This window comes from Bombyx mandarina, chromosome 04, assembly GCF_030267445.1.
Source record: "Bombyx mandarina strain Sakado chromosome 04, ASM3026744v2".
Lineage (NCBI taxonomy): Eukaryota > Metazoa > Arthropoda > Insecta > Lepidoptera > Bombycidae > Bombyx > Bombyx mandarina.
Window position 1 is genome coordinate 1,969,574 of NC_143211.1, and position 25,715 is coordinate 1,995,288.

The window sequence follows — 25,715 nt, forward strand, 5'->3', positions numbered from 1 at the left end:
CTGAACTATTCCATATTATTTTATGTATTTAAACATAAGATATTTTTTAACAAGATATGCTATACGACCCAAGATTTATGTCGCACTCCCTTTGAATTTTTATCAATGTTTTCATATATATTGCACTCCTTAAAAAGCCATATGTTAATTAAAATTTAACAGTAACGTTATCAAACGTACATTTATCGAAAGGAAATATCGAACTTCCAAATGAAACAACGTGTGCGATAGAGGCCGATAACGCGAATTAAAACAACAAAAAATTGTGGATATTAGACGGAATTGTATTTTAATTAGGCTTAATATCGACAATACTAACAGCTGTTGAGCATTCGTGAATTTTCACTGGTGGTAGGACCTCTTGTGAGTCCGCGCGGGTAGGTACCACCACCCCGCCTATTTCTCCCGTGAAGCAGTAATGCGTTTCGGCTTGAAGGGTGGGGCAGCCGTTGTAACTATACTGAGACCTTAGAAGTTATATCTCAAGGTGGGTGGAGCATTTACGTTGTAGACGTCTATGGGCTCCAGTAACCACTTAACATCAGGTGGGCTGTGAGCACGTCCACCGATCTAAGCAATAAAAAAAAAACTTTCTTATGTGCGCATACGTCGGCCTATACGATAAAATAATTCGTCTCGCAAAATAAAAGCTCTAGAAGAATCCGTAACATTTCCAGCACATTGACCAGAAACACTGGAGATAAATGCGCGTTGTCTATGGTATTTGTTACCAACAACGTCATTAATGATGCCAATGTAAGTACGGTATCTTTCCCTCCTTCAAGCCCCAGCTAGTTTCGAGTGTACATCTTTCGATTTTTCAATTATTACCCATATAATTTAAACGAAGCCCATAGAGGTTTTACTGACCCACCTGTCCTGGTGAAACTGGAAAGGCCTCCGGGCCACCAGTAATACTTCAATCATAAAAAAAAACATTTTACTGACAGCAGTGCTTATTGTAAGTACTCCCGGATATATTCAACCATCCTGGTTTTTTTACAACCTAATCGTTGGTAACCCAAGGGGGTGATCTAACTTCATGCGGACTGGTTAGTTAGCTCACGGGCTCAAGTTGAAGGAATTGCTAACACTAGCCCTAGCAAGAGCAGTGCTTCGCTGAATCTACCACCAGATCGGAATAACGACCGTTCGGAAGACCAGACAAAAAACTCAATGGTTTGAAGACAATTCTGTCTATTTTTGCAGCGAAGTCATAATGCTTTTCAACTTGGGTAGGACAGGCGCTTCACAATGCAACTGATGCAATATGACTTCATATCTTAAGGTAGTCGCCACTCGTCTTCGTTTAGAATATTGGTATGGTCTAATCTTAATTATAACATACTAGCGGCCCGCTCCGGCTCCATTCGGGTCTTTAACAAAAATTTCAACGGTATCTGAACTTGTTTTATTTTTTTTAAATAAAAGAACACTTATTGCGGCATACCTATAATAGTTAGACACATGTTGACGCGACACTTTTTGTAATTAATAATGTGTTCTACAAAGTACATTATTTTATTCTATCATCAATAGTTTTCGCAAGGCACGCGATGTAAATAATATTTTCGGTAATTTTTTTACACCTTGGGTTAAAATATTGGAATTTAGTAAAGATCCTTAATTCCTTTCAAAAAAAAGATAATAGCGTATGTCACTCGGGAATAGTGTAGCTTCCAAACAGTGAAAGAATTTTTCAAATCGGTTCAGTAGTTTCGGAGCCTATTTAATACAAACCAACAAGCAAATCTTTCATCTTTATAATATTAGTATAGAAGTATAGATAGGTATATTGAAGCAGCGATTTTAATAGGGATGTGTTCAGACTTATGAATGTTTCATGATATATAGACAGAAATGTAGTACCGACATATGTATATAAGCTCGTATCAAAACATCACGAATCTGAAGCTCACATTAAAACATTGTTCTGTTCGCGAGGGGATACAAGCCTGCTCACACATGCGCTTTGTGATAACCGCTCGTCTGTGTGTGTGTGTGTGTGTGTGTGAATGGCGCTCGATGAACTGATAAGAGAAGCGTTATCAGCACCGAGATTTCACGTTCATTATCAAGTTGTGTTTACATCTGCGCGGGGGGAGGAGAGGGCTTCGATGTACACACGCATAGCTTCGCTCTGAAGGGTACGTACGACTTTGAAATACACAATTGTTTATAGTATTATTATTATTATTTAATAGTCAGATACCTTCCATATCTGGTGGGGGTGATTGACGAACAAAAAAAACGTGTGGCTCATAACGAATTGTGAAGTCACAGACGTCCGAAAATGGCGGCGAAATGTTTTTTTTTTATTGCCCGTGTAGGCAGACGAGCGTACGTCTCACCTAATGGAAAGTGGTTACCGTCACCCATGGAATTCGCAAAGCCAGGAGCAGAGCCAAGAGGCTGCCTACCGTTAAATGTATGTTTTTTTTATTTTTTTTATTGCATATGTGGATGGACGAGTTCAAGGCCCACCTAGTGTTAAGTGGTTATCGAAGCTCATAGACATCTACAACGTAAATACGCCACCCATCTTGAGATATAATTGAGATATAAGTTCTAAGCTCTCAGTATAGTTACAACGGCTGCCCCACCCTTCAAACCGAAACGCATTACTGCTTCACGGCAGAATTAGGCAGGGAGGTATGTACTACGCGCCCAGTTGTCCTCAATTTACTGCTAATTCAATTAATATTTTCACGGCCTTCAATTTGAATTATTCTGTGTATTGTATGCCATAAATTACGGTGCTCATATATCCGCTACTATGCTAATAACAAAGTTGAATAATTATCATGGTTTTAGAAGAGTATTATGTCTAAAAATTAAATGAAAAAGCGCCTACTTTTAGTTAGGAGTCTGTTGTATTTAGATTGAAAAGGCCTTAATGTTTGGCAACTGTATCCGAAAATGACACTTAAAAAAGAAGACATTGAGCTTCCATTCCTAAATTACGGTTCTGTTTTAACGACCTTTGTCTAGTGCCATCATGATATTGTTTTATTGAAACTAATACGTAATACATAAATATCAACGTTCTAATATATTATGTATTACAAGCGTGACACGATATGATACGTACATAATATGTCTACTACTGATATTCAACTGATAACGTATCGCCAGCACTAGAGATGATCAATATTTGCTCGCGATAACATCTTGTACACAATAAATGATAATATAATAAGTTATTTTTTACGTTAGTTATATGTTTGATGGTTATTTCTGTAATGTTTATGTGCAGGCAATACACTAGCGCGATGATACAATATAGTCCAATAGTGGTTACTTAATTCTAAGTGTCATAAGTACTAACCTTCAGTTACTAATGCAGGACAAGGAAAACGTATGTATTCTATCAAGACAGAATCAGAAGTAAACTCTTCATAAAAAAAATTTACTTATGAACATGATTTTGGTACCCGATTCCCTTAAAACGTTAATATTATATATCAAAAAGCAATTAATTACTTTATGTGAAACAAGGTCCCATAGGGGAATGGTGCTCTCATAAGTTTCTACATATATTTCTCAAAAATAATAAAGGAATTAATCGACCAATCTATCAAGAGCCATACCGACTAGGAAGAAGAATCACCTATTTTTTTATTACTTAGATGGCCGTTGATGTTAAGTGGTTACTGGAGCCCATAGACATCTACAACGTAAATGCCGCCGCCCTCGAGATATGAGTCCTAAGGTATCAGTATAGGTACAACGGGTACCCCACCCTTCAAACCGAAACGCATTACTGCTTTACTGCAGAAATAGGCAGGGTGGTGGTAACTACCCGTGCGGACTCACGAGAGGCCCTACCACCAGCAAAACGATATGCAGAACGACAGTCGAAGTAAATTCGATTTTGATAATCTATCTCCCTCGGTGGTACGGTAGTAATACGGGAAAAAATCCCAGTGACAATGGTGTGAGGAAAATCTTTAATATTTTAATAGAATGAAAAAGTGACGCGATAGTTTTATTGTTTCGTTTTAATCTATATATATATTTATATAAATGAATTGCTGTTCGTTAGTCTCGCTAAAACTCGAGAACGGCTGGACCGATTTGGCTAATTTTGGTCTTGAATTATTGAAAAAATATGAAAATGCTCGGAATTAAATAAAAATAAGAATTTTGTTTTTCCTTTGATGTGTCTCCCCCGTCGGACGGATCCTTTTGTTTGTTTTAAGTTTATTTTATACAAAAGTTTAGGTCTTTAATTTATCGATTGAGGCACTACGAAGTTTGCCGGGTCAGCTAGTTGGTAATAATTGTATTTGAGAAAATGATTAATTTTTAAAATTTAATTATATTAAATTACTTTATTCGCGTTTCTCGGCGGTTTATTTGTCCCTTTTCTGTGTTTGTTGCTGTGACAGCGTAAAATGGAGCTTAAAGTATAGTATTCGAAAACGATTCTCCTTCATTTCGTGTAAATGTTATCCTTTAAGCTTAGCTCGGCGGCTTTTTTTTTTGTGGTTCAACAAGAAAACATGTCCCAGTCTGCCTTCAGATAAGCATCCGTGATGATATGAGCTCATATTTTGGTTAGATTGACAACGGGTCCGCCTCCGATGTACAGATTACAGGGCGTTTCGTGCGTCGTGTACACGACTAAAACGTTTGACATTGACAGCCGCTGTCAAAATATAATGGCGCATTACTTGAATCAAAGAATCAGCAAGAATATCAGAATGTGAAACACGAAAAAAAAAAGAAGAAAAGGAGCTTCAAGAAAATAAACATGAGGCAATGTTTGTGAATTCAAACATGAATGAACATAAATCACGGTTTATTAGTAGAATCAAGGAGGTTTTTCTTTTCAATATAACTAACTATACACCGCGAAGAAAGCGTCTTTGATTGTTAGGATAACCTTTTGTCCATATCAGCAATATTTCATTAGCCATGTAGCCATGTAGCCATGTAGCCCAATGGCATTGTCTATACGTCTATAGTAGTAAACAACGTGGCTTAAAGGTCTCGTTACCAGGCCATAAAATCTTTAAAAAATTATCTAATTTACAATAACTATGTTCCACATGACACATTTGCCCACTGAGTTTCTCGCCGGATTTTCTTAGTAGGTCGCGTTTCCGATCCGGTGGTAGATTCTACGAGCACTGCTCTTGTTAGGGCCAGTGTTAGCAACACTCCGGTTTGAGCCCCGTGAGCTCACCTACATGTTATGGCGAAGCTGAAATAACCTCTCTAGGCTATCAGCATAGGTAGAAAAAAAAAAACACGACACATGTGACGGCAGTATTGAAAAACAATATACACATACAACGATACCATGATAAGTGTATCAGCGAAGTCGCCCTAACCACAAAATATCATTGTATGTAATAATTAAAACAATCCGCGTTGACATTAAGAACTTAAAAGCCAAGGAAGATAAATAAAAAGGCAGTACCTAAATTGACCTATACATAAAGCATTCCAAAAAAAAAAAACATCAATTTACTTTATGTCCCTCGCGTAGAGATAAAAAATTTCTACACAGTAATAAAAATCCAGTATTTGCATTAGTCTGATATCAGACAAGCGAACAAGATAAAACGCAGGCGATCTTAACGACTTCTTTATCAGGAGAAATATATGTGTTTCTTTTTCTTCTTCTGAGAATCATGAAGTTTTACTTTGCACACAAATAATAATAAAATGATAAGGAATATATATATTTCATCTTAATGTTTTTAATTATTGTTTATGTCTGTGATGTGTATTGCTGATTGCACAAGAATATGGACGAAGGACCTCTTATTGGAAATGCTATTCTTCTATATATTGTACAATGAGACAGTTAAGCATTTAATGTCCCGCTTTCTAATGCGGAATACATATAAAAAATATCGTCAGAAATTAAGTTTTTTCTCTACTTCAGTGAGATTATAATTAGACGTGATGTAAAATAATATATGAAACGGTATTATCATTTACATATAATATTCTGTCCTGTTGCTTCTAATTGAGTTCACTATGACCTAATGTTACGGTAAATAAATTATAATGTTGAGGAAATGGTCACAACAGATATTATTTAATACAAAATAAATTAGTGAGATGAATAGCGAAACGTCAGGGCAAAAGTACAGTATATGTTGCGGCAAAATAAAATGTTTTTTTTTTATTAGAGGTCCAAGGTACATGAAAAGAAAAAAAACCAGAAAGTTTACGCATTCCAGTGTTACTGATTACGATCCGTAACGTAGAGCTTGATAACAATAACAAGTAAACAATACTCACAGATTGTTTTGACGGCAGTGGCGCCGCCTGGCGGCAGCCCCCCTCCCGAGCAGGCGACCTCAAGCTCCTTGAGGTAGCTCAGCCACATCCACATCACAGAATCGTCCATAACCACGTTAGGAGTGTACAAATTCAGTTTGTAAACACGAGTTTCGTGTCTGTCGTCATTCTTTGGCCGCGTAAAGTGAGTGACTGGCTGCAGGCGAAGTGTGGGGGCGCCCCTCTCCGGGCGCTGTGTCCGTACACGAACGCACACATAGCGATTTGATCCCTTATCGGGTCGGTTTAACTAGCAATGGCCCCCGATCGTATCGGCCGGCTCGCGGTAACGTTGCATTGAAAGATAACGTCTGCGATTATATCGCTGTTTGAATAAACTTGTATGAAATGTCAAATGAAAAAAGCTGCGCGCCATAAATGTGCGTGTTTCAAGCGATCCAACAGATAGCGATGCGCCGTTACTGGCGATAAGTGATGCTGGCCGGTTGTTAGAAATACGTTCTTTTGGTTAATTGTTGGTGTGAACCAAATGTTTTTTGTTGCTCTGTTGTTTATTGGCCTTGATTTCACACGGTGCCGCTGTGTGCTTAGTGCGAGTTTTTTAACGTTCTGGATAGCGTAAAAGTTAGACCAATTTTGTATGCAGTTGGAACAGCGCCCCTAGCGGCAAACGTAGGCAAACGATCCCATTCCATACAAATATGAGCTAACTTTTACGCTATAGAGAACGTTAAATAACTCGCACTAAGCACACTGGTCGTGAGCGCACACGGTCACTTGTGGACGTCGGGAATACAGAGAGCAGAGTCAAGACGGTGTCTAGCGTGAGGACTCTCCTCAAGCCTCGTTAGAAAAGAAACAGATCATAGCGTCCAGGAAACACTCTGGGAGGGAAGCTCATTCCAATAATTTTGCCCGTAGGTCCGGGGGAAATGATTCTTTAGACATGTTTCTTCTTTTATCCTTTAGTCAAGAAATAAATATACTTAATCTGTATCTAAAAATTGAAACACACGACGTGATTCTCAAAAATGGTATAAACTTAGACCTGACAAAAAAAAACCTTCGGTTAACATATCAAGTCGTTGGCGCCACGAATACTATAATTATTCATTTTAAAATAGGATGCTTAAAATCATTCTTGTTTGCTTTCAATTTAAGTTCACACAAAGATTCGGAGTCTTGTAATAAAAAAATTGGTAATCATATTATGTAACGTTTTTCTTGTGCGGATGAGGCAGGTGATCCGGCTCACGGCGCACTTGATATTAAGTTGTTACTCGAGCTTCTAGACATAACAACTACGCAACATTAATAATAATAATTAATTAATAAAAACGTTATGAATGATATTCTAAATAATTTTAATTATCTATATTTTTCATTGTTTATGTGTAATGTAATAATACTATCACTATATTCCTGATATTTATTGTATTTTCTTAAAATGATAATAAGTACACGGCGCTTAATAACTTTCGTTAGTTGATTTTTGATCACCCGGTGGCTGGTAGAAGCAATAAGACCGCCTATTGAATTTTTGTATTTGATAATGTTTTTTTGTTGCATTTTTGTCTATTTTAAAAGAATGCACAATAAATGTCTCTTCTACTAAAATAGAAATATAGGCTAGATCTTGAACGACCCTCGTGGCCAATGCTAGATAACAGAGCTGGCTGCACTCTTCTCAAACCTCGTTGAAGCGCATTGGATGAACTCTGGTCCGGTCTTGGTTCGGCAGCGGTGGTGTAGTGGCAGAAAGGAGGCAGCAGCAGAACACTTACCTGGAAAACAATAATATTACAGAATGAATCAAGTTTTAGAAGAGACGCATATAGTCGATTAACATTTCTATTACACACACACACATATATATGGTTCAAGACAAAGAACGATTAAGTATAATTTACTCTTCTTCTTTTTTTATTGCTTAGATGGGTGGACGAGCTCACAGCCCACCTGGTGTTAAGTGGTTACTGGATCCCATAGACATCTACAACGTAAACGCACCACCCACCTTTAGATATAATTTGTAAGGTCTCAAGTATAGTTACAACGGCTGCCCCACCCTTCAAACCGAAACGCATTACTGCTTCACGGCCGAAATCCTGGTGGTACCTACCCGCGCGGACTCTCAAGAGGTCCTACCACCAATAATTACGCAAATTATAATTTTGCGGGTTTGATTTTTATTACACGATGTCTTCTGTTTGTCTATCGATTTTCTTTTCCACTGGTCAAACCCGTCTCGCTTTGCTGGGCGATCTTCGATTGGATCGCTACCGAGCTTGACAGGGCTGGTCCATAGACCTATGTTTGTGAAGATTTCCTGAGAATTTGAATTCAGAATTGTTCAAGCCGTATCGGAGTCTAGAGGGAAGCACATTCCTACACATCGACTTTTATATAGTTGGCGAGCTTCACTGTTCTAAGCTTTATATGTCAAAAAGAAAAGAGAAGATGTGATTGTGGTCGGATTTCGATCCCTGTTACAAAAACCTACGTTCCTTTCAGATTTAATGTAATAAGTTAGTTATTTCATTTTGTAGCTGTGAAACAATTAAAATTATGAATTAAATGGATGTAGCGTATTCGCGTATCAGACAATGCGACATGAATTCGTCTTTCATTCTTATACTATATTAATCTTTTCCAGAATTTCTGTAAATTAAACGGTCGTCTAGAAGATACCGCTTTTAGCGATAAGACCGCCTGTTGTACAAATGTTTCTGCTTGTTGACTATTTTTTTAATATTAATTGTATTTTGGTGTGCAAATAAAGTATATTCTCTCTCTCTCTTTTTTTGTTCTTGTTTAGTCCTCTTGTAGGCAGACGAGCATACGGCCCACCTGATGGTGAGTGGTTACCGTCTCCATTAGACTTCAGCAATGCCAAGGGCAGAGCCAGTCCGCTGCTTAATAATCTCCACAAGCCTCGTTTGAAGAAGGACATGTCATAGCGCTCGGGAAACACCGTGGAGGGGAGCTCATTCCAAAGCTGGATGGTACGTGGCAAAGAATACCTCTGGAAACGCACTATGATTGTACGCAGTGGCTCCAGGTAGTATGGACGAACTCTACTCCGGCGGCGGGCGTTGCATTGGTAAAAATTAGATGATGATTTCATCTCAAAAAAAATCTCAGAGCACTCCGTGGAACATACGGTATCATCTCCCTCTCTCTCTCTATATATATAATGTTATATTATAAATATGTAATGTTTCTGGACTACATCGAACGCCGTACCATACCAAACATAACAAATACTTGAAATTTCCTGTTGTTAGATGCGAAGATTAAAAAGAGCATATGAAGATATGAATTTTAAATTGTGTATGATTACAGTAATGCCTCCATACGAGACGAGGTCGAGATCGGCTAGATATAACGCAGGTGGTGTACAAGGGCAGGGGGTTACCAGAGCATCGATTTTAACAGAATTACGGATTTCTAAAACATGCTTAAGTTTCTATTATTGTTTTTTCACCACAATACCGTAATTTATGTTAATATATTACTTAATTGTTACTTGTATTTTTATCAGTTTCGGATTTAACATGATATTCTCGAAGGTTCTAAGTTAAAAGAATAGAAATTCAATGTATCTAATAACCAGTAGATTACCTTAGGCCTTAGGGCGATATTAAACTTTGTTTATTAGAACGTTACAAAAAATAAGCAATTAAAATTTAAATTACATATATTTGCTACTAATAGATATCTAAGATGGATTGTGTGAAAGACGATATGGGTAAGAGGGGAGTGAGCGAAGAAATGGTATATGATAGAAGAGTATGGAAGGAGAAAACATGTTGCGCCGACCCCAGGTGACTGGGAGAAGGGCAAGAAATGATGAGATATCTAAGTCGTTAAAATGCACATTTTCTTTTTCATACAAAATTCGGTATATTTTTCGTTTTCTAAGACTCTGGTACCCCCCACTGTAGATCCTCGACTGAGATTACGTCGCTATCAGCGCCACATCGCCGACTGTGCAACACTAATTTACATAAAAACTATTATTTTTTCGTCCGTCTTCCTTATCTCTTATCATCGATTTTTTTTTCTTCGCTGCGCTACCTATGTGAATACTTTGTTATGAGTGAAGTAATTTAGATTTTATCCGTTGAAGGTATTGTTCGTCTAAAATATGTGGGCAGGGTTCTATCGAGACTTCTATATCGTTCCCTCACTGCTGAGTAGAGGATAATATCATCCTATCAGCACATATTCCGAAGCAGCTATACCAGACCAGTTCAAAAACTAAGATAGCCCTAAATGGAATGAGCGCCATTTAGACTCATTATCCATAGATTCGGATGACCTGTTAACAGTAAATAGATAGTGAATTTGTTTTTCCAACTACGCTACTTCTAAACTTCACTAAAAATATATACTATTAATAAAAAGCATCAAACTTCGTCAAGCTGTATTCTGCCTGTCATAAGATTTAAACCTGCTACTTTGGATTCATACAAGAAATCTCTGTTCTTGTTCATACACAGAATACAAAATTAAGTAGAGGTGATTTTAATACATTATATTAAAATGACGGTTTGTTTGTTTTGATGGTCACTTAATTAGTCATGAATTGTTTAATTGACTTAGACACGGACACTGAACATACTCTTACAAACTTACGTATTACTGCGATACAACGAGTTTGTATTAGTAAAATTAATTTCACCCTTTTTCACCTGTACCACTATCTACCATCTCTGACCGGGTATAGTACAAAAAAAAATCAAACTGATAGGGAATGATCCCTGGGTAAACTCCATCCCTAAATGCGACCGGAAATGTGTGTGACGAAAAACTTTATTTTAAAGCTATCATATTGCCACATTGCTAGAGCACTCTTGAAATGACATGCAAAAGCTTTCAATTTTATTTATCTTTAAAGAGGGTAGATAAAACCTAAGAACACTGCTTCCATTCTAAATTAGTGCTATTTGGATATTTTATTCAGATTATAAAGGAATTTCTTGATTGGTTCAATTAGTTTTAAATAAATTTCGTTTGCGGGATATCTAGAATGTTATGACACGTCTGTTTTAAACAATATTTAAAAGCTGTACGTCATAGGGGCAGTGGGAAGATTGGCCATTTCCCAAGAATCCTAATCGTTTCAGCAACAGCTACAAGCACACGCTATCGGCTGGCTTCAAAAAAAAAACAACTTATAGCTGGCCTTAATCACTTAAAAACTAGAATCGACCTCATCCTACCCACATTTGAACAAATTTATTTACTATCATGAGTTACACCAACTATTCATGTTATAGCTTTCATAATTTTTAGTCCCACACTTACGTGTACGATCGTGAACATAAAAATATCGTTCAAAAGTGGTACGATTGCTAACGAACAGGATTCAATAGGTCCGTATTGAGAAGTGTCACTTCTGAACCGTGCGTATTCAATGAGAGAAATGATGTTGGGCGACGGCGCCGCGTCCCATCAGCAATTGATAAGCTCTATATAAATCAGTCGGCCTGTACCGCACGCTGATAATACACAGCCCTCGCGAGATAAACGTATTAATCTCTAAGATTCTGTACGGCCCTTTAATGGACTTTAAAAGCATGTGTACCTACCTATATGTGTGTTTGAAAAAATTCAAGGAATTCTTTTGTGTGTGTGTGTGTGTGTTTTTTTTTTTGGGTGTAAGATGGACAGATGAGCCAAAGGACCAAATGGATTTTGACTTAATTTTTATTGTATTGTATAGACGCACCAAAAAAACAACGGATTGCAGCTTAGAATGAATATTAGATGTAATAAGTTATTACATGTACCTACAGAATACGCAATCGATTGAAAAGTACAATCGTTGCCTTATTATTCGTGAGTATTCGTGAGCGACTTTCGAGCTATGCACATTAGTGCTATCCATACTTTCCGTTAGTTTTATTAGTAAGTTTTTAAATTATATTTTGAAGTATATTTTATAGTAAGTTTTATTATTATTATTTATATTATATTTTATAACTATACTTGAGACCTTAGAACTTATATCTTAAGGTGGATGGCGCGTTTACGTCGTAGATATCTATGGGCTTCAGTAACCAGTTAATAACAGGTGGGCTGTGAGCTCGTCCACCCATTTAACACCCATTTAAGCAATAAATAAAAAATTAGTAGCACGAGCTATTATTGTAATAGTAATAGCCGTTTCATTAGAGCTTCGAGACATAGAATCTAACCAAATAATGTTTGTATTTTTTTTTTTTTTTTTTTTTTTTTTTTTTTTTTTTTTTTTTTTTTTTTTTTTTTAATTTCAAATTAGACGGTAGCTAACACAATTTTTAAATGTCGTCTATGACCACGAAAACCTTAAAATATTCGAAAGGCCGGAAATAATAATAATATAATGACACAAAACCGTAAAAGTGGTTTTAAAAATATCCTTTACTAATGAATTTTGGAATTGGAAATCATGAAATCCTACATACTAGATGATCTCAGTTTCTCAAACTTTTTTGAAATTTTCTTTTGTTTTTTTTTTGTCATGAAAAAATATCATTTCGAGGGGTGACAAGCTATTCAGCTTAAACGACATTTATCTTTGTGATTAAAGCTGCGTCTTATTTGGTATTTGCATCGACAGTTCGATGATCTTAATTGAACTTCAATTAAGTTTACTCCATTGAAATGGCTGAAGAAGTTTTTTTGTTATGATATTTTTTCCAAATTTTAAACTTTAAATGGTTCTCCTGTAATTTTTGCAAAAATGTCGCTTAAACCAAATAGCCTTTTTACCTTCGATTTGGTTTCGATCTAAGCTAAAAATGTTTTAAGAGCTTATTGACTAACTAAGTTTCGTGGTTGTTTTTTTTTTGCCTTTGTAGGCAGACGAGCATACGACCTACCTGATGGTGAGTGATTACCATCGCCCATGGACTGCAGTAAGCCGCTGCCTAGCATTAAGTACTCTCCACAAGCCTCATTTGAAGAAAGACATGTCATAGCGCTCGGGAAACATCGTGGAGGGGAGTTTCCGAAGCCGGATGGTACGTGGCAAAAAAAAACTCTGGAAACGCACTATGGATGAACGCAGTGGCTCCAGGTATTAATACACCGCTTATATCAAACAGCAAAGGCACGTACCATTCAAAGAATACCCATTGGTCGGCATATATATGAAATTATTACATTTTATGTAAAATGTTTGTATTAACATAACGTGTTTAAGATTACGTGGGCCGATCGTCAGCTTGATAAAACCATCGATAGATTATCTGATCTGTAGATCTGTGCCCCTCCCGCGACCCCCCACAGCTTGGGAGGTACCGTTAGAAACAAGAGCTAGTGAAAAATTGCTTACTCGACTCTAACTGGAAATGGTAAATGTAAAAATATACACCTAAGTTCTGTTTGGATACATAATGAAATGAAAAACGAAAAAAAATAATAATTTGGCGTCATTAATTACATTATTTTTATTTTATTTATTTATTTATTTATGTACACACAGAAAACAAGACACAGTACCGAGTAATAGGAAAATTATGTACATTATTTACATGTTTAAACAATTTGACTTTAGGATGAAAAGCGTAGGTATCGAATTTCAATAGTTTCCTTTAATCATTCATTTATATCGATTATTTAAGTGGTTTTAATCACGTTTGAGAAGAGGGTTACGTAACATTTTTCGACAGACAGCAACGGCGTCCAAGGGCAGCTGCGCTTTAACAAAAACAACCACTAGTTGCAACTAAACTAAACATCGTGTTCTCTACTGTTTTAGCGAAACATAGACATAATTAAGTAGTTTTAATTATAAAATAAACATATTATGTTTTTGCTGACGCTACAAAACAAATTTGTTCCGAAGATAATCTTACGATCGAATTACAGATCGCGGCGGGCGACGTAACACGGTCCGCTCACTGAAACAGTATTCATTTGTGGCTGACTCATTTTCAAGCTAGAATATATCAAATGATCACTAAAGGACATCTGAAAATATATCGAGGGATTACACGTCATTTCGGATCCTCAAGATACACAATTTTTTTTTTATTGCTTAGATGGGTGTTTGAGCTCACAGCCCACCTGGTGTTAAGTGGTTACTGGAGCCCATAGACATACACAACGTAAATGCGCCACCCACCTTGAGATATAAGTTCTAAGGTCTCAAGTATAGTTACAACGGTTAGCATTTAGGTACCTCAAGCACCGGTCACCGTCCTCGTCGAACCCGTCGTTTGCGACGAAGGGCTCGACGAGGAAATTAACCCACAGACACAGCCCACTGAGTTTCTCGCCGGATTTTCTCAGTGGGTCGCGTTTCCGATCCGGTGGTAGATTCTGCGAAGCACGACTCTTGCTAGGGTTCGTGTTAGCAACGACGTCAGGTTTGAGCCCCGTGAGCTCACCTACTAGTTAAGGTTACGCTGAAATAGCCTCTCAAGACTATCAGCTTAGGTAGGGAAAAAAAACCTGCAAAAGATGACACGCGTGGTTAGAGATTCCGAAGAAATGCAAAGGGTATCCATGGAGGGTGTTGAACTTAAAAAAACGTTGAAATATTAACACAGTAAAGTTGACTTTTCAATGTGCTAATTATACAGACACTTAAATTACATAAATGATCGAGGATTACAATAATAATTAGTGATTTAGAGCCAATGGGTTTCTGAATGGCAACCACGTGCGATCGTGTGAGGACTTGAAGCTCGCACGCCATGACACACGCAATTCCATTCAGTGTTGCCCGCCCTTAATTAAAATTATCATTTAGGGTGGATTCGACCAAACTTAAATTTATACTCGAGTAACTATACGAGGAATAACCTATTCCATGATTTTAATCTCGAGTAAATCCATAGTCGTTTTTCCACGTATACTTGCGCTAGGAATAACAATACGCGAATAGCAGAATGAATGGTGAACAAAAATAAAACCCGGCAAATAAATGTTGTTGTACAACGGCATAGTGTAAGAGCATACATAGCGTCAACTCGATTTTGCCGTATTTTAGTGTGAAAAAGTAGCTGTAGTGTAAGATAGAGAGAGAGAGAGAGAGTATTCTTTATTGTACACCAAAAAACAAATAAACAGTTCGATACATTATCAAGATATCTAGCTGTCAAACGTATTAATTTTATTTGTTGTTTGTTTGAGGGAATTGTCAAGTTTTGTCGTGTGGTTTTATCTTTTTTCGTTTAAACGTTGCATTACACAATGCCAGACTATTAATAATAATTTAGTGCATTGCGTTGACATGAAATTAAAACAGAATAAATATTTATGAAATGACAAAAATCAGATGATTGGACTGACTGACGCCATTACTTTATTCTAAGAATAGCTCCGTTATTCCGTGCGAAAGGGCGGTATAGTAGCAATTCCCGAATAGGCCCACTATTCTTAGAATTGTAGATGGTAAAACGTAAAATTGATTTACTCTCGATTAACTGACGAGTTATTCTAAGAATAAGATTTACTCTTGTTTGGTCGAATCGACCCTCAGTCGAACATAAACCGAACGAACGTATATTTATCAAAACTAGTGGTCCCGCAGTAGTCGAAATTCGACTATAATTAATTGAAATTATAATTTTGAACATTATTATGGTTCTATTGTTAAAGACTTTACTTCTATAATCACAGATTTCGCCAAGACTACACTGTAGACAAATTAAGACAATATTAAAGATAAACTATAAATAATTACCTATTCTCAATTTGACACACAGTTTAAGCTATAACAAAAATTTGACAGTAAATAAAGAGTATTTATATATGTGTGTGTGTGTCAAATACATGGTAGTGTGTGTAATGTTTGATTATTGATTTCATGTATTATTAATGCATAATTTCAATAAAATATTAGCATTCTGCACTCCTTTTCAATATTCTCTATAAGTGTGGGAAATTTCATACTCCTTCGTCTGCGCAATTTTCGTAAAAAGGGGTACAAAGTTTTTGCTTCACGTATTAATATATAAACAGCACATCAAAAGTAACATTTACCAGAACAATTAACCAATGAATAAAACAAAAAATACAAATAAAATTAAAACTCTCAAAATAACTAATTTTCATTATTATTTTAAATCTTCTGTTATGTTATGCACCGATTTTGGTATCCATAACACAAGGAATCCAAAATTTATAGTCGGATGACCATGTGTGAATTATTCCCAATTGCTATTGATTGGTAAGTGTTGTTGTTATTAAAACATATTTTTATCGATTAAATTTGATACAAAGTACCGACAGCAAATAAATAATTTTAATCAGTTAACTTTCTAATAAAATGTCCAATGAAATCAACACTTCAGCGAAGATGAATTTTATCAGTCGAGATCTGATACTCTGTACACATTCACACATCACCACAGCACCTACGTTATAAAACATAGAACGAAGTCGGATGCCCCGTCATAACTGCGGTTGAGACGGCCCATATTGCATTGTGAAGCTAATTGGATAGAGATCTTTATCGTTCGGCCCGATAAAATGGAATAGATAACATTCTGTAGTGACTTATTAAGGCCGTTCCCAGAATAATATTAGATTGTACGATACGCAGTCCCGCGGACCGTGTGTGAGGGACCGCGTGCAGAAAAACACACAATTCACCGATGTATAAAAAAATATTTTGTTTTTTTTTACAGTACAAAAAGAGTTTGATCTGTCATTAATCTATCGGCCCTGTTATGTTGACAATCATAATACATATTACACCTCATCTTATGTTAAGAAAATCCTGAATACTTCATTACGATTGAACTAAGGTAACAATGAGATAACGTAGTATGGTTAAAATAAATATAATGTAATTGAACATGCATATACAGTATATTTCAGATTGTATGTTGTAGGTTAAAGTTTGTGATTAATCAATATTAGACAGTCTATAATAGTTCAAATGTTCAAAAATAATACACAAAGTTATTTTGGTGTAATATAACATCTATGCCTCTCGGTTTTATTCGTGCACAACTTGCAGTGCGGAAGTTTTAAATTTATATTAAATCGATTTCATTTTTACATGATTAAGCTGTAGATCAACCTCGATCAATTTCAAGTTTAATTAGACGAAAAATTTAAAAAACATGTTCTCGGTTTTAATGAAATTTAAATTTAAAAAAAACATGTGGCACTCGGGAATTGCCGCGGTAAAGCTATTGCATAGCATTTTTTATCAACTTATGCAATTATAATTAGACAATGATAATTTAATATTAAAACAATAATAAAAGAAGACCACGCTATATTAAACATTAATAAAAGCAAAACCTCAACTGTCCCCTTCACACTCATAAGCTAGACCGCGCGAGAGAGAGATGGGCAGACTTTTCATGATGCGCATGCAGTGTGACGTCACGCCACGCGCTTATTCACAAACACTACACAAGCGCAACGTGTGATTGTGTCGAACGCGAGCTACATGGTAGGCGGAGTGAGGGGTGTAAGGTTTTTTTCGTTACGGAATTTCATGATTCGCTCGCCACGCTCAAGGCCCGCGGTAAAAGCTATGCAATAGCTGAAAAAAGAAAGAAAAAAACTTGATGTTTGCCTTGCAATCAGTACAACCCTATCGGCGATCAGAAAAACGAATCGTGTTGTGTAGTTTTTGCGAAATTGCTCCATCGGATCGAATTTTATTCACTCCGGGAACCGATTCCTTGAAACTTGCGACCGCTTGCCGAAATCTCTTGACGATCTTGTCGCCGAGAGATGTAAAGATGTGTTAAGAAAATAACTTTGCATCTAAATTGATATGTGAATCATTCACGAAAGCATTACAAAATAGATTGGCGATAAATTCGCGACCGGAATGTGTTTTTTTTTTTTTTTTATGATTGAAGGATTACTGTTGGCCCGGAGACCTTGCCAGTTTCACCAGGACAGGGGAACGTGATTCTGAAATGATAGAACGCGCGTAAAGTGTAACAGAGTACATAATCTCATATTTTAAGGCGAGCGAAGAGATTCTATGACCGCGGTAGCTTGTACCAAAGTAGCTTGTGAGTTCATGTACCCAGGCTTAAATAAATAAAAAGTCGTTTTGGCACAGAAGATGATACAATCTATTTTACCCGTTATTCAAAAGTACAAATTTTATAAAAAACTGTAGGGCTATTCATCAATATAGGCAATAAAAGAACAAATTTCAAATTATCATACAAAAATTACATCGAATTTTTTTTTTTTTTTTATTGCTTAGATGGGTGGACGAGCTCACAGCCCACCTGATGTTAAGTGGTTACTGGAGCCCATAGACATCCACAACGTAAATGCGCCACCCACCTTGAGATACAAGTTCTAAGGTCTCAAGTATAGTAACGTTTGTACGTAAAACTAGTGCGCACAGAATAAGAATTTATTCGTGCTGTGAATGCTCTCATTGACACTTGGATCTAGAAGTTTTTGTATGTCAACTTAAGCTTGGAATTGAACCAAAAGGCTGAGAAGAAATCTTAAATAAATATATATGCTAAAAATCCAGCGTCTCTCATTTTGCTCAACACAAAAAACCTTTAAGACTGCGAAAGATAAAGATCGTTTTAAAGCAAAAAGGTGTGTAACGTTAATTAGTAAATAAATTGAAATGAGTTTATATTTTGACGGTTTATCACCGGTCGATCTCGCCACCTTGCAGCCGATCTTATCTGCAAACGAAACACACTTACCGTTTGAAGGATAACCGAGGAAGTTAGCTATGAAGACCTACTGAGTTTCTCGCCGAATCTTCTCAGTGGGTCGCGTTTCCGATCCGGTGGTAGATTTTGCGAAGCACTGCTCTTGCTAGGACCAGTGTTAGCAAATTCTCTCAGGTTGAGCCCGTGAACTCACCTACCCATCCGGGCGTTGCTGGCCCTTAGGCTACCAGAGAATAGGTAGGGAATTTTTTTAAGACATTTCGATTTATTGAGTTTTTTTTAAAACAGACAACTTTCCGACCCCATCAATGGTACGTGATTACAGTAGCACATCGCAGAATCATCATACGAACATAATTAAATAAGCTATAACTGAACATAAATAAATAAGCTATAACATAATTAAACAAGCTGTAACTATACTTGAGACCTTAGAACTTATATCTCAAGGTGGGTGGCGCATTTACGTTGTAGATGTCTATGGGCTCCAGTAACCACTTAACACCAGGTGGGCTGTGAGCTCGTCCACCCATCTAAGCAATATATATATATATATATATAAATGAATTGCTGTTCGTTAGTCTCGCTAAAACTCGGGAACGGCTGGATCGATTTGACTAATTTAGGTCTTGAATTATTTGTGGAAGTCCAGAGAAGGTTGAAAAGGTGAAACTAAATATGAAAATGCTCGGAATTAAATAAAAATAACAATTTTGTTTTTCCTTTGATGTGTCCCCCGTCGGATGGATTTCTTTTGTTTGTTTTAAGTTTATTTTATACAAAAGTTTAGGTATTTTATTTATCGATTGAGGCACTACGAAGTCTGCCGGGTCAGCTAGTCATTAATAAATATATGTTATACGACTAATAAATAGCACAAGACGTTAAGAATTTTACTAATTCAGTAGTAATAAGTAATTACTTATACATATTCACAAACGATAGCGATCATAGAACAATTAAATCTTATCTTATACCTCTAAACCAGCAATTCGTGTATATATATATGTATATATATAATCTGAATCTCGGGAACGGCTCCAACGATTTTTATAAAATTTAGTATACAGGGGATTTCGGGGGTGATAAATCGATCTAGCTACGATTTATTTTCAGAAAATGTTGTTTTATTAGTGTTTTCAATAATCAACTTTATTGATATCTTCCCGACATCTATTGGCGAATAATAATACTATTTTTCATAATTTCAACTAACTGCTTTAAAGACACAATAACACTAAACCTATTTCAGCAGTTGGCGTTGTTAAGCCACTTAACGAAAAAAAAAAACAGAGCAAAGCTCGGTCATCGTCTAGTAATAGAATTATTATAGCATCATTGAAATTGAAACAAACTTAACGAACGAACTAAAAACATTGTGTGTTGTAACATCAGATGAATCGAATTGTAGTTATTATGATCTGGATCGGCGGCGGTGTGGAATCGGACCGGTGTATCATTAAACACCCGATCGAGGGCGGGAGGTGACATGCTGTTTACTGTTGCCTTGAAAGCCGCCCCAAGATGTACGCTGTTAGCGTTTTGACAACATTAATTTTGAATCGGGAAAAAAAAGTCCGGTAAAGATCTTGATTGCACTCACTAACAAATTATCGTAACGTTTAGATGATTATTGCTTTTTTTTAAACGGAAAAAAATGTAATGCGCGCTCTTTGTGTTATGAATTTTAATTTAAACATACAATGCTTAGAGCTTAAAGAAAGCATTTTTTGTTTCCTGTCTTGCATGCACTTTATAAAACTATTTAAATATCATAATATAATCTTACTTTTTAAAAGTAATCGTAAATTTCTTATGACGAACAATTTCCACGAGGAAATAACAGTGTCGTGGAATAACATCAAACTAAGCCACAGACAGATCCAGCGCTGTATCACATAATATGTCTGGCCAATCTCTTCTGTATAGCTCATTTGAAGAATACGATATAATTAAGCAACTACACCACTCGCAAAGATAATAAAACATTAAACCTCGCTGTCGCTCGCGTCTTACGCCACCGGCTACACAACCGACATACACGGCCGATTAAATCCTTTGTTGTGGAGAAGAAAAATGGACAAACAGTATCTCGGAGCGATACTATTACTTAAAACAAGATTCGTGACCGGCGATACGGGCGGGAAACCGACACCGCGGCCGGGAATACCGTGCGTCTATTGTTCGAAGTGCAATCACAGGACTGCGAGCAACTCCGCTTACAAACGTAACTGATATGTATTACTGTCAGATTCTGTGCAAAACAACATTAATTGTAATTTCTTGATGAGCGTTTCGTCACAGATGTCTATGGCTAGAATTAAGGTAGGCAGCGGTCTTAACGGTAGGTAGAGGCTCGGCTGTGCCCCTGGCATTGCTGACGTCCATGGGCGACGGTGACCACAATCAAGTGGGGCGTATGCTCGTCTACCTACAAGAGCAATAAAAAATAAGAAAATATATACATATATGTAGAATTGCCATCTTGCTTTTCACTGTCATTCTCTTTTTCTTTTCTTACAGTTTTCTCTCACTCACATCTTAATGCTCCGTTCCACACTCTTTTCATACATTCCGTTCTTATCAATCCCACATATAATACGTTGATGACTTTCTATTGATTACAGTGGTTACAGGTAATTCATTCCTATTACCTGTCATGGTCTCATCTCATACGACTCTAAGCCCTCTCTCGAAATCTAGCTCTAAAATAAACTGACGCTATATCCTCGAGTGAGGTTTGAAAAGGTCTTGACTCAGCGGCGGGTAGAGACTAGTGCATCTGATATTTGTTATCTCCATAACCGAAGATGCTTACCATCCACTACAGATAGACTCGTCGCTATTGTCCTGATGTTCTAATAGAACTAATAAATAATAGTTTAAAAAACTAACAAAATACGCTTTTATAGAAAATCCAACTAAAAGATAGAAAATAAATTTTAATAAATTTGAATTAAAAATAGTATAAGAAAAAATGATTTTAGTGTAAAAAAAGCGTGGGGTGCATGGTATCAGTAGTTATAAATATTTTATGAACAGATATGAGTAGAAGAAGGGTTATTTTGATAAAATTTTTTTAAAATAATATTTATTTTTCATTTTTTACTTGTTTTTTTTTTTTTAATATTGAATTGTCATCAGTCCCTAATAAGTATACAAAATTTCGAGTTAATATGACGTTTTGAACGGGGTCAAAATCATGTTCAAAGATTTCGTTACATACTAACATATATACGTCTGAAGCTAATAAAAGCGTATTAAAAATACTTTTACGCTTTCATTAAATTCATGAATCCACTCGATACTAATTCTAAAATTACTTTCAATCAACTAATCAGCCTCGTTATTATTACACATTACATAAGCAATAAAGTTTGTACCAAGTTGAGTCTATGACGTTATGACTTCGATGACCTTGCACAAACCAGTTTATTTCAAGTTTACCTCTATAGTCGCTTGATTGTTAAAAATATATTATGTTTGAATTTTATTTGGCAATTTTTTTTATTGCCCTGAGAAACATGAGGTGGAAAACACAATTGTATTCTAAACCGCGGCAGTGACTAATTAAATCATATTATGCACGTAATTACGGGCACTTCCAACCAAAACAGATCTGGTTAATAGAATTAAATCCAGTTTTCGTGGACCCGACAACCTGCAAAGGTACCTATCATAGAAGATATATGACAAGCGCCTGAATTGCTCTAACGACATTTTCAAGATAAGTTTGCATACGTAGAAGTTCCGAACAATGATATTCAGATTTAAGTAATTTCATTCGCTCGATTGAAGTTTTTCCCTTTGTCGTCACCTCCAAATATGCGATAGTGAAGTCATCATCATCATCATTCCCCTGCCCTTCTCCCCGTCACCTGGGGTCAGCGCAACATGTTTTCTCCTTCCATACTCCTTTATCATATACCATTTCTCTCTTACACCTATCGTCTTTCATGCAATCCATCAATTTTTTCTTAGACCTACCTCTTCGTCTAATCTCTAGTCTCTTAGGATGTCGTCATCCCGAAAACACCACTGAAGATATACCATCTTACATATAAAATCCTCGTGTCACAATGTTAGTTACCGTACTCCTCTGAAACGGTTTGACCGATCTTTATGAAATTTTATATGCATGTTCAGTAGGTCTGAGAATCGGCTACTATCTATTTTTCATACTCCTAAGGTTGTCCACCCCTAACATTTATTTTTTATTTTTTTTGGATTTTTTTTTTTGTTTTTATGAGGTATTATGTGGTTGAATGAGGTTTTGTTATTTTTATATTCCCTCATCGTTCACAGCGCTACATGCCTCTTTCACTCATTCACCACATCCTTACACGCTTATAATAAGTTTTTTTTTATCTACACTAGAAATTCCCTAGAAATCTAATATATATGGCAAAACAACGTTTGCCGGGTCAGCTACTACTACTATAAATAGGTACATTCGAAACATGATTTGGTGAATACGTAACAAACAAAAGTCGATCACGCATTTAAAAATCGTAACACCCAAGCAATCCGATAGTAACATGATCTTGCATCCATGGGTGGGCCGACCGGACCTCATTTGTCACGGCCGGCTACCACGATACACCAGCAGCCGTACCGATAGCTATCACGAGAACAATGCTAGTGTTTATAAGTTTAAGCTGTTTAACACATTTGTTATTCTCTGTGATATCGGTCTGGTATTGTCAGGTTCGTTTTGTCCTAAAACTCGATCGAGAGATTGCCGAGAAGTACTTACTGGTCAATTGTGCCTGATACTTTGATGATTTAAGGGTGAGTTATCTGAAGTTAATGCAATGTTAGCTCTGACTTTGTTGGAGAATGTATGCTTTGTGTGTTTACTGCATTGGAGAATCGAATTTACAGGCTTTTTGTTTTTCACGAGTCAATTGTCTAATAATCAGTTTTAAGCTTCGTCGGTGTCGCGGATCACAAAATTAACAAATTGAAGTATTATGCAGTACCTACTTTAAATTACCTATGTGACGAAATCGCTTATTTTTTTTATTGCTTAGATGGGTGGACGAGCTCACAGCCCCCCTGGTGTTAAGCGGTTACTGGAGCCCATAGACATCTAAGACGTAAATGCGCCACCCACCTCGAGATATAAGTTCTAAGATCACAGTATAGTTACAACGGCTGCCCCACCCTTCAAACCGAAACGCATTACTGCTTCACGACAGAAATAGGCAGGGTGGTGGTACCTACCCGTGCGGACTCACAAGAGGTTCTACCACCAGTAAAGCTTAAGTATAATTGTAATATATTTTAGTGCACAACAAACTGTATCTGTAAAATAAAGTATGATAAATTATACTATCAAAAATGCATTTACTAAGTACTTTTAAAGAAAACGAATTGGTTTTAAACGAACATTACAAGTTTATTTATTGAATGTGACTGATTCCGTGGTGCCGTAGTTCGCGCCCCTGACTGTTGTGCCTTGGGTCGTGGTGGCGATTCCCGCGTCGGACAAACATTCGTCTGATGAACAGGTTTATTTGCTCTTGGTCTAGCTGTTTATTGTCTATACAACGTGTTACAAAATACACCGTAAAAAATAGAATTAATTATATCGAAGCCAAAAATTTTGTCAACCCTAGTAAGCTGTCGTGTCCGGAATCAGATTATTTAACAGAAAGGCCTACCTACGTACCTATTATCATCATCATCATCATCATCGTCTCCACTGCTGAACATAGGCCTCTCCAACTGATGTCCAGTGCGGCCGGTCCGTTGCCACCTGCATCCAACGTGACCCAGCTACGTACGTACCTATTTTACCTAATAATTGTCTACTTTAATATTTTTTCTATTTACAAATGGTGCGAAATGCCACACAAGGCCACACATATCCCAACGATCGAGGTTGTGTATTGAGCATGGCGGAGCACTCTTTGAGTCGTTTCTGTAATATTGACGTTTATTATGAAAAAGTAAGTAAGAGCTTAGGTAATTTCGTTAAGTTAGGTCTTTTAAAAATTTTGTCGTTCCGCGAATTAGATAGAAATGTACGTACATTCTGCGTAGTTTACTCTTTAATTCTACTGCTATTTCAGTTAGTACATCAGTGAAAAAAAATTTTTTTTTCAGGTTATGTTATAGAGTGTTACTACGGTTCTTAAATATTGTGAATGGACTCGTTATAACGCTCCTTTTAACCTTCTTTCCGCTTTACGGGTAGTTTTGTAACACCATGTATATGTATGTATTCAAGCGTACCTATATAGCATTCATAACAAGAAATTACAGGAAAAATTAGGAAATAACATTATACACTATGAACACCCAATATATGGGAATAAACGAAATTTCACTGCTTATTTTTTATTTATGATTGGTAAAATACATACAGGCAACGTTGAGATGTCGCACAACGCTGGACTTTGTAGGAACGTATCTACCGTTTTATTGGTATTATAATAATATGATAACAATACTTATTATTGTATCATATAGAACATCCAAGTGACACTTTCAGATGTATTTTTTTTAATAAAATCTTTAAAATACATTATCTTTTTAGTTATGTAGGTAAGTGCCAACGGCGGTAGACAACGTACATCGCATACATATGAATGAAAAGCTTATATTTAAGGTGGAGCTCGACTCTGTCAGTAAGTATATACAGTCGGCATCAGTGCGCCATTTCGAGAAGGTGGCACGACATGAGAACCCTCTTGTCGTGGCCGCTGGAAACTACATACCCGATCCTGTAGACCCAATGGTAAACAGTGGACGTCGCCCAAAGCACGTCTTTACGGATCCTCCTGATCCATTAACGGTGCTCTTAGGCACCACAAGCACCGGTCA

At 36.6% G+C, this 25,715-nt stretch overlaps 1 protein-coding gene across 3 annotated transcripts in view; it reads right to left on the reverse strand.

The window, feature by feature from the left end:
- Positions 1-25,715, reverse strand: part of ush (Zinc finger protein ush) — a 261,526-nt gene that overhangs the window by 127,561 nt on the left and 108,250 nt on the right. Inside the window, exon 1 of one of the 3 annotated variants that reach the window (XM_089740195.1) lies at positions 6,262-7,008. The exons of the other annotated variants lie outside the window; for them this stretch is intronic. Coding sequence (XP_089596321.1) covers positions 6,262-6,370 — 109 coding nt within the window. The 5' untranslated portion in view covers positions 6,371-7,008. Of the gene's footprint in view, positions 1-6,261; positions 7,009-25,715 lie in introns of those variants that run through there. 3 annotated transcript variants of the gene reach the window in all.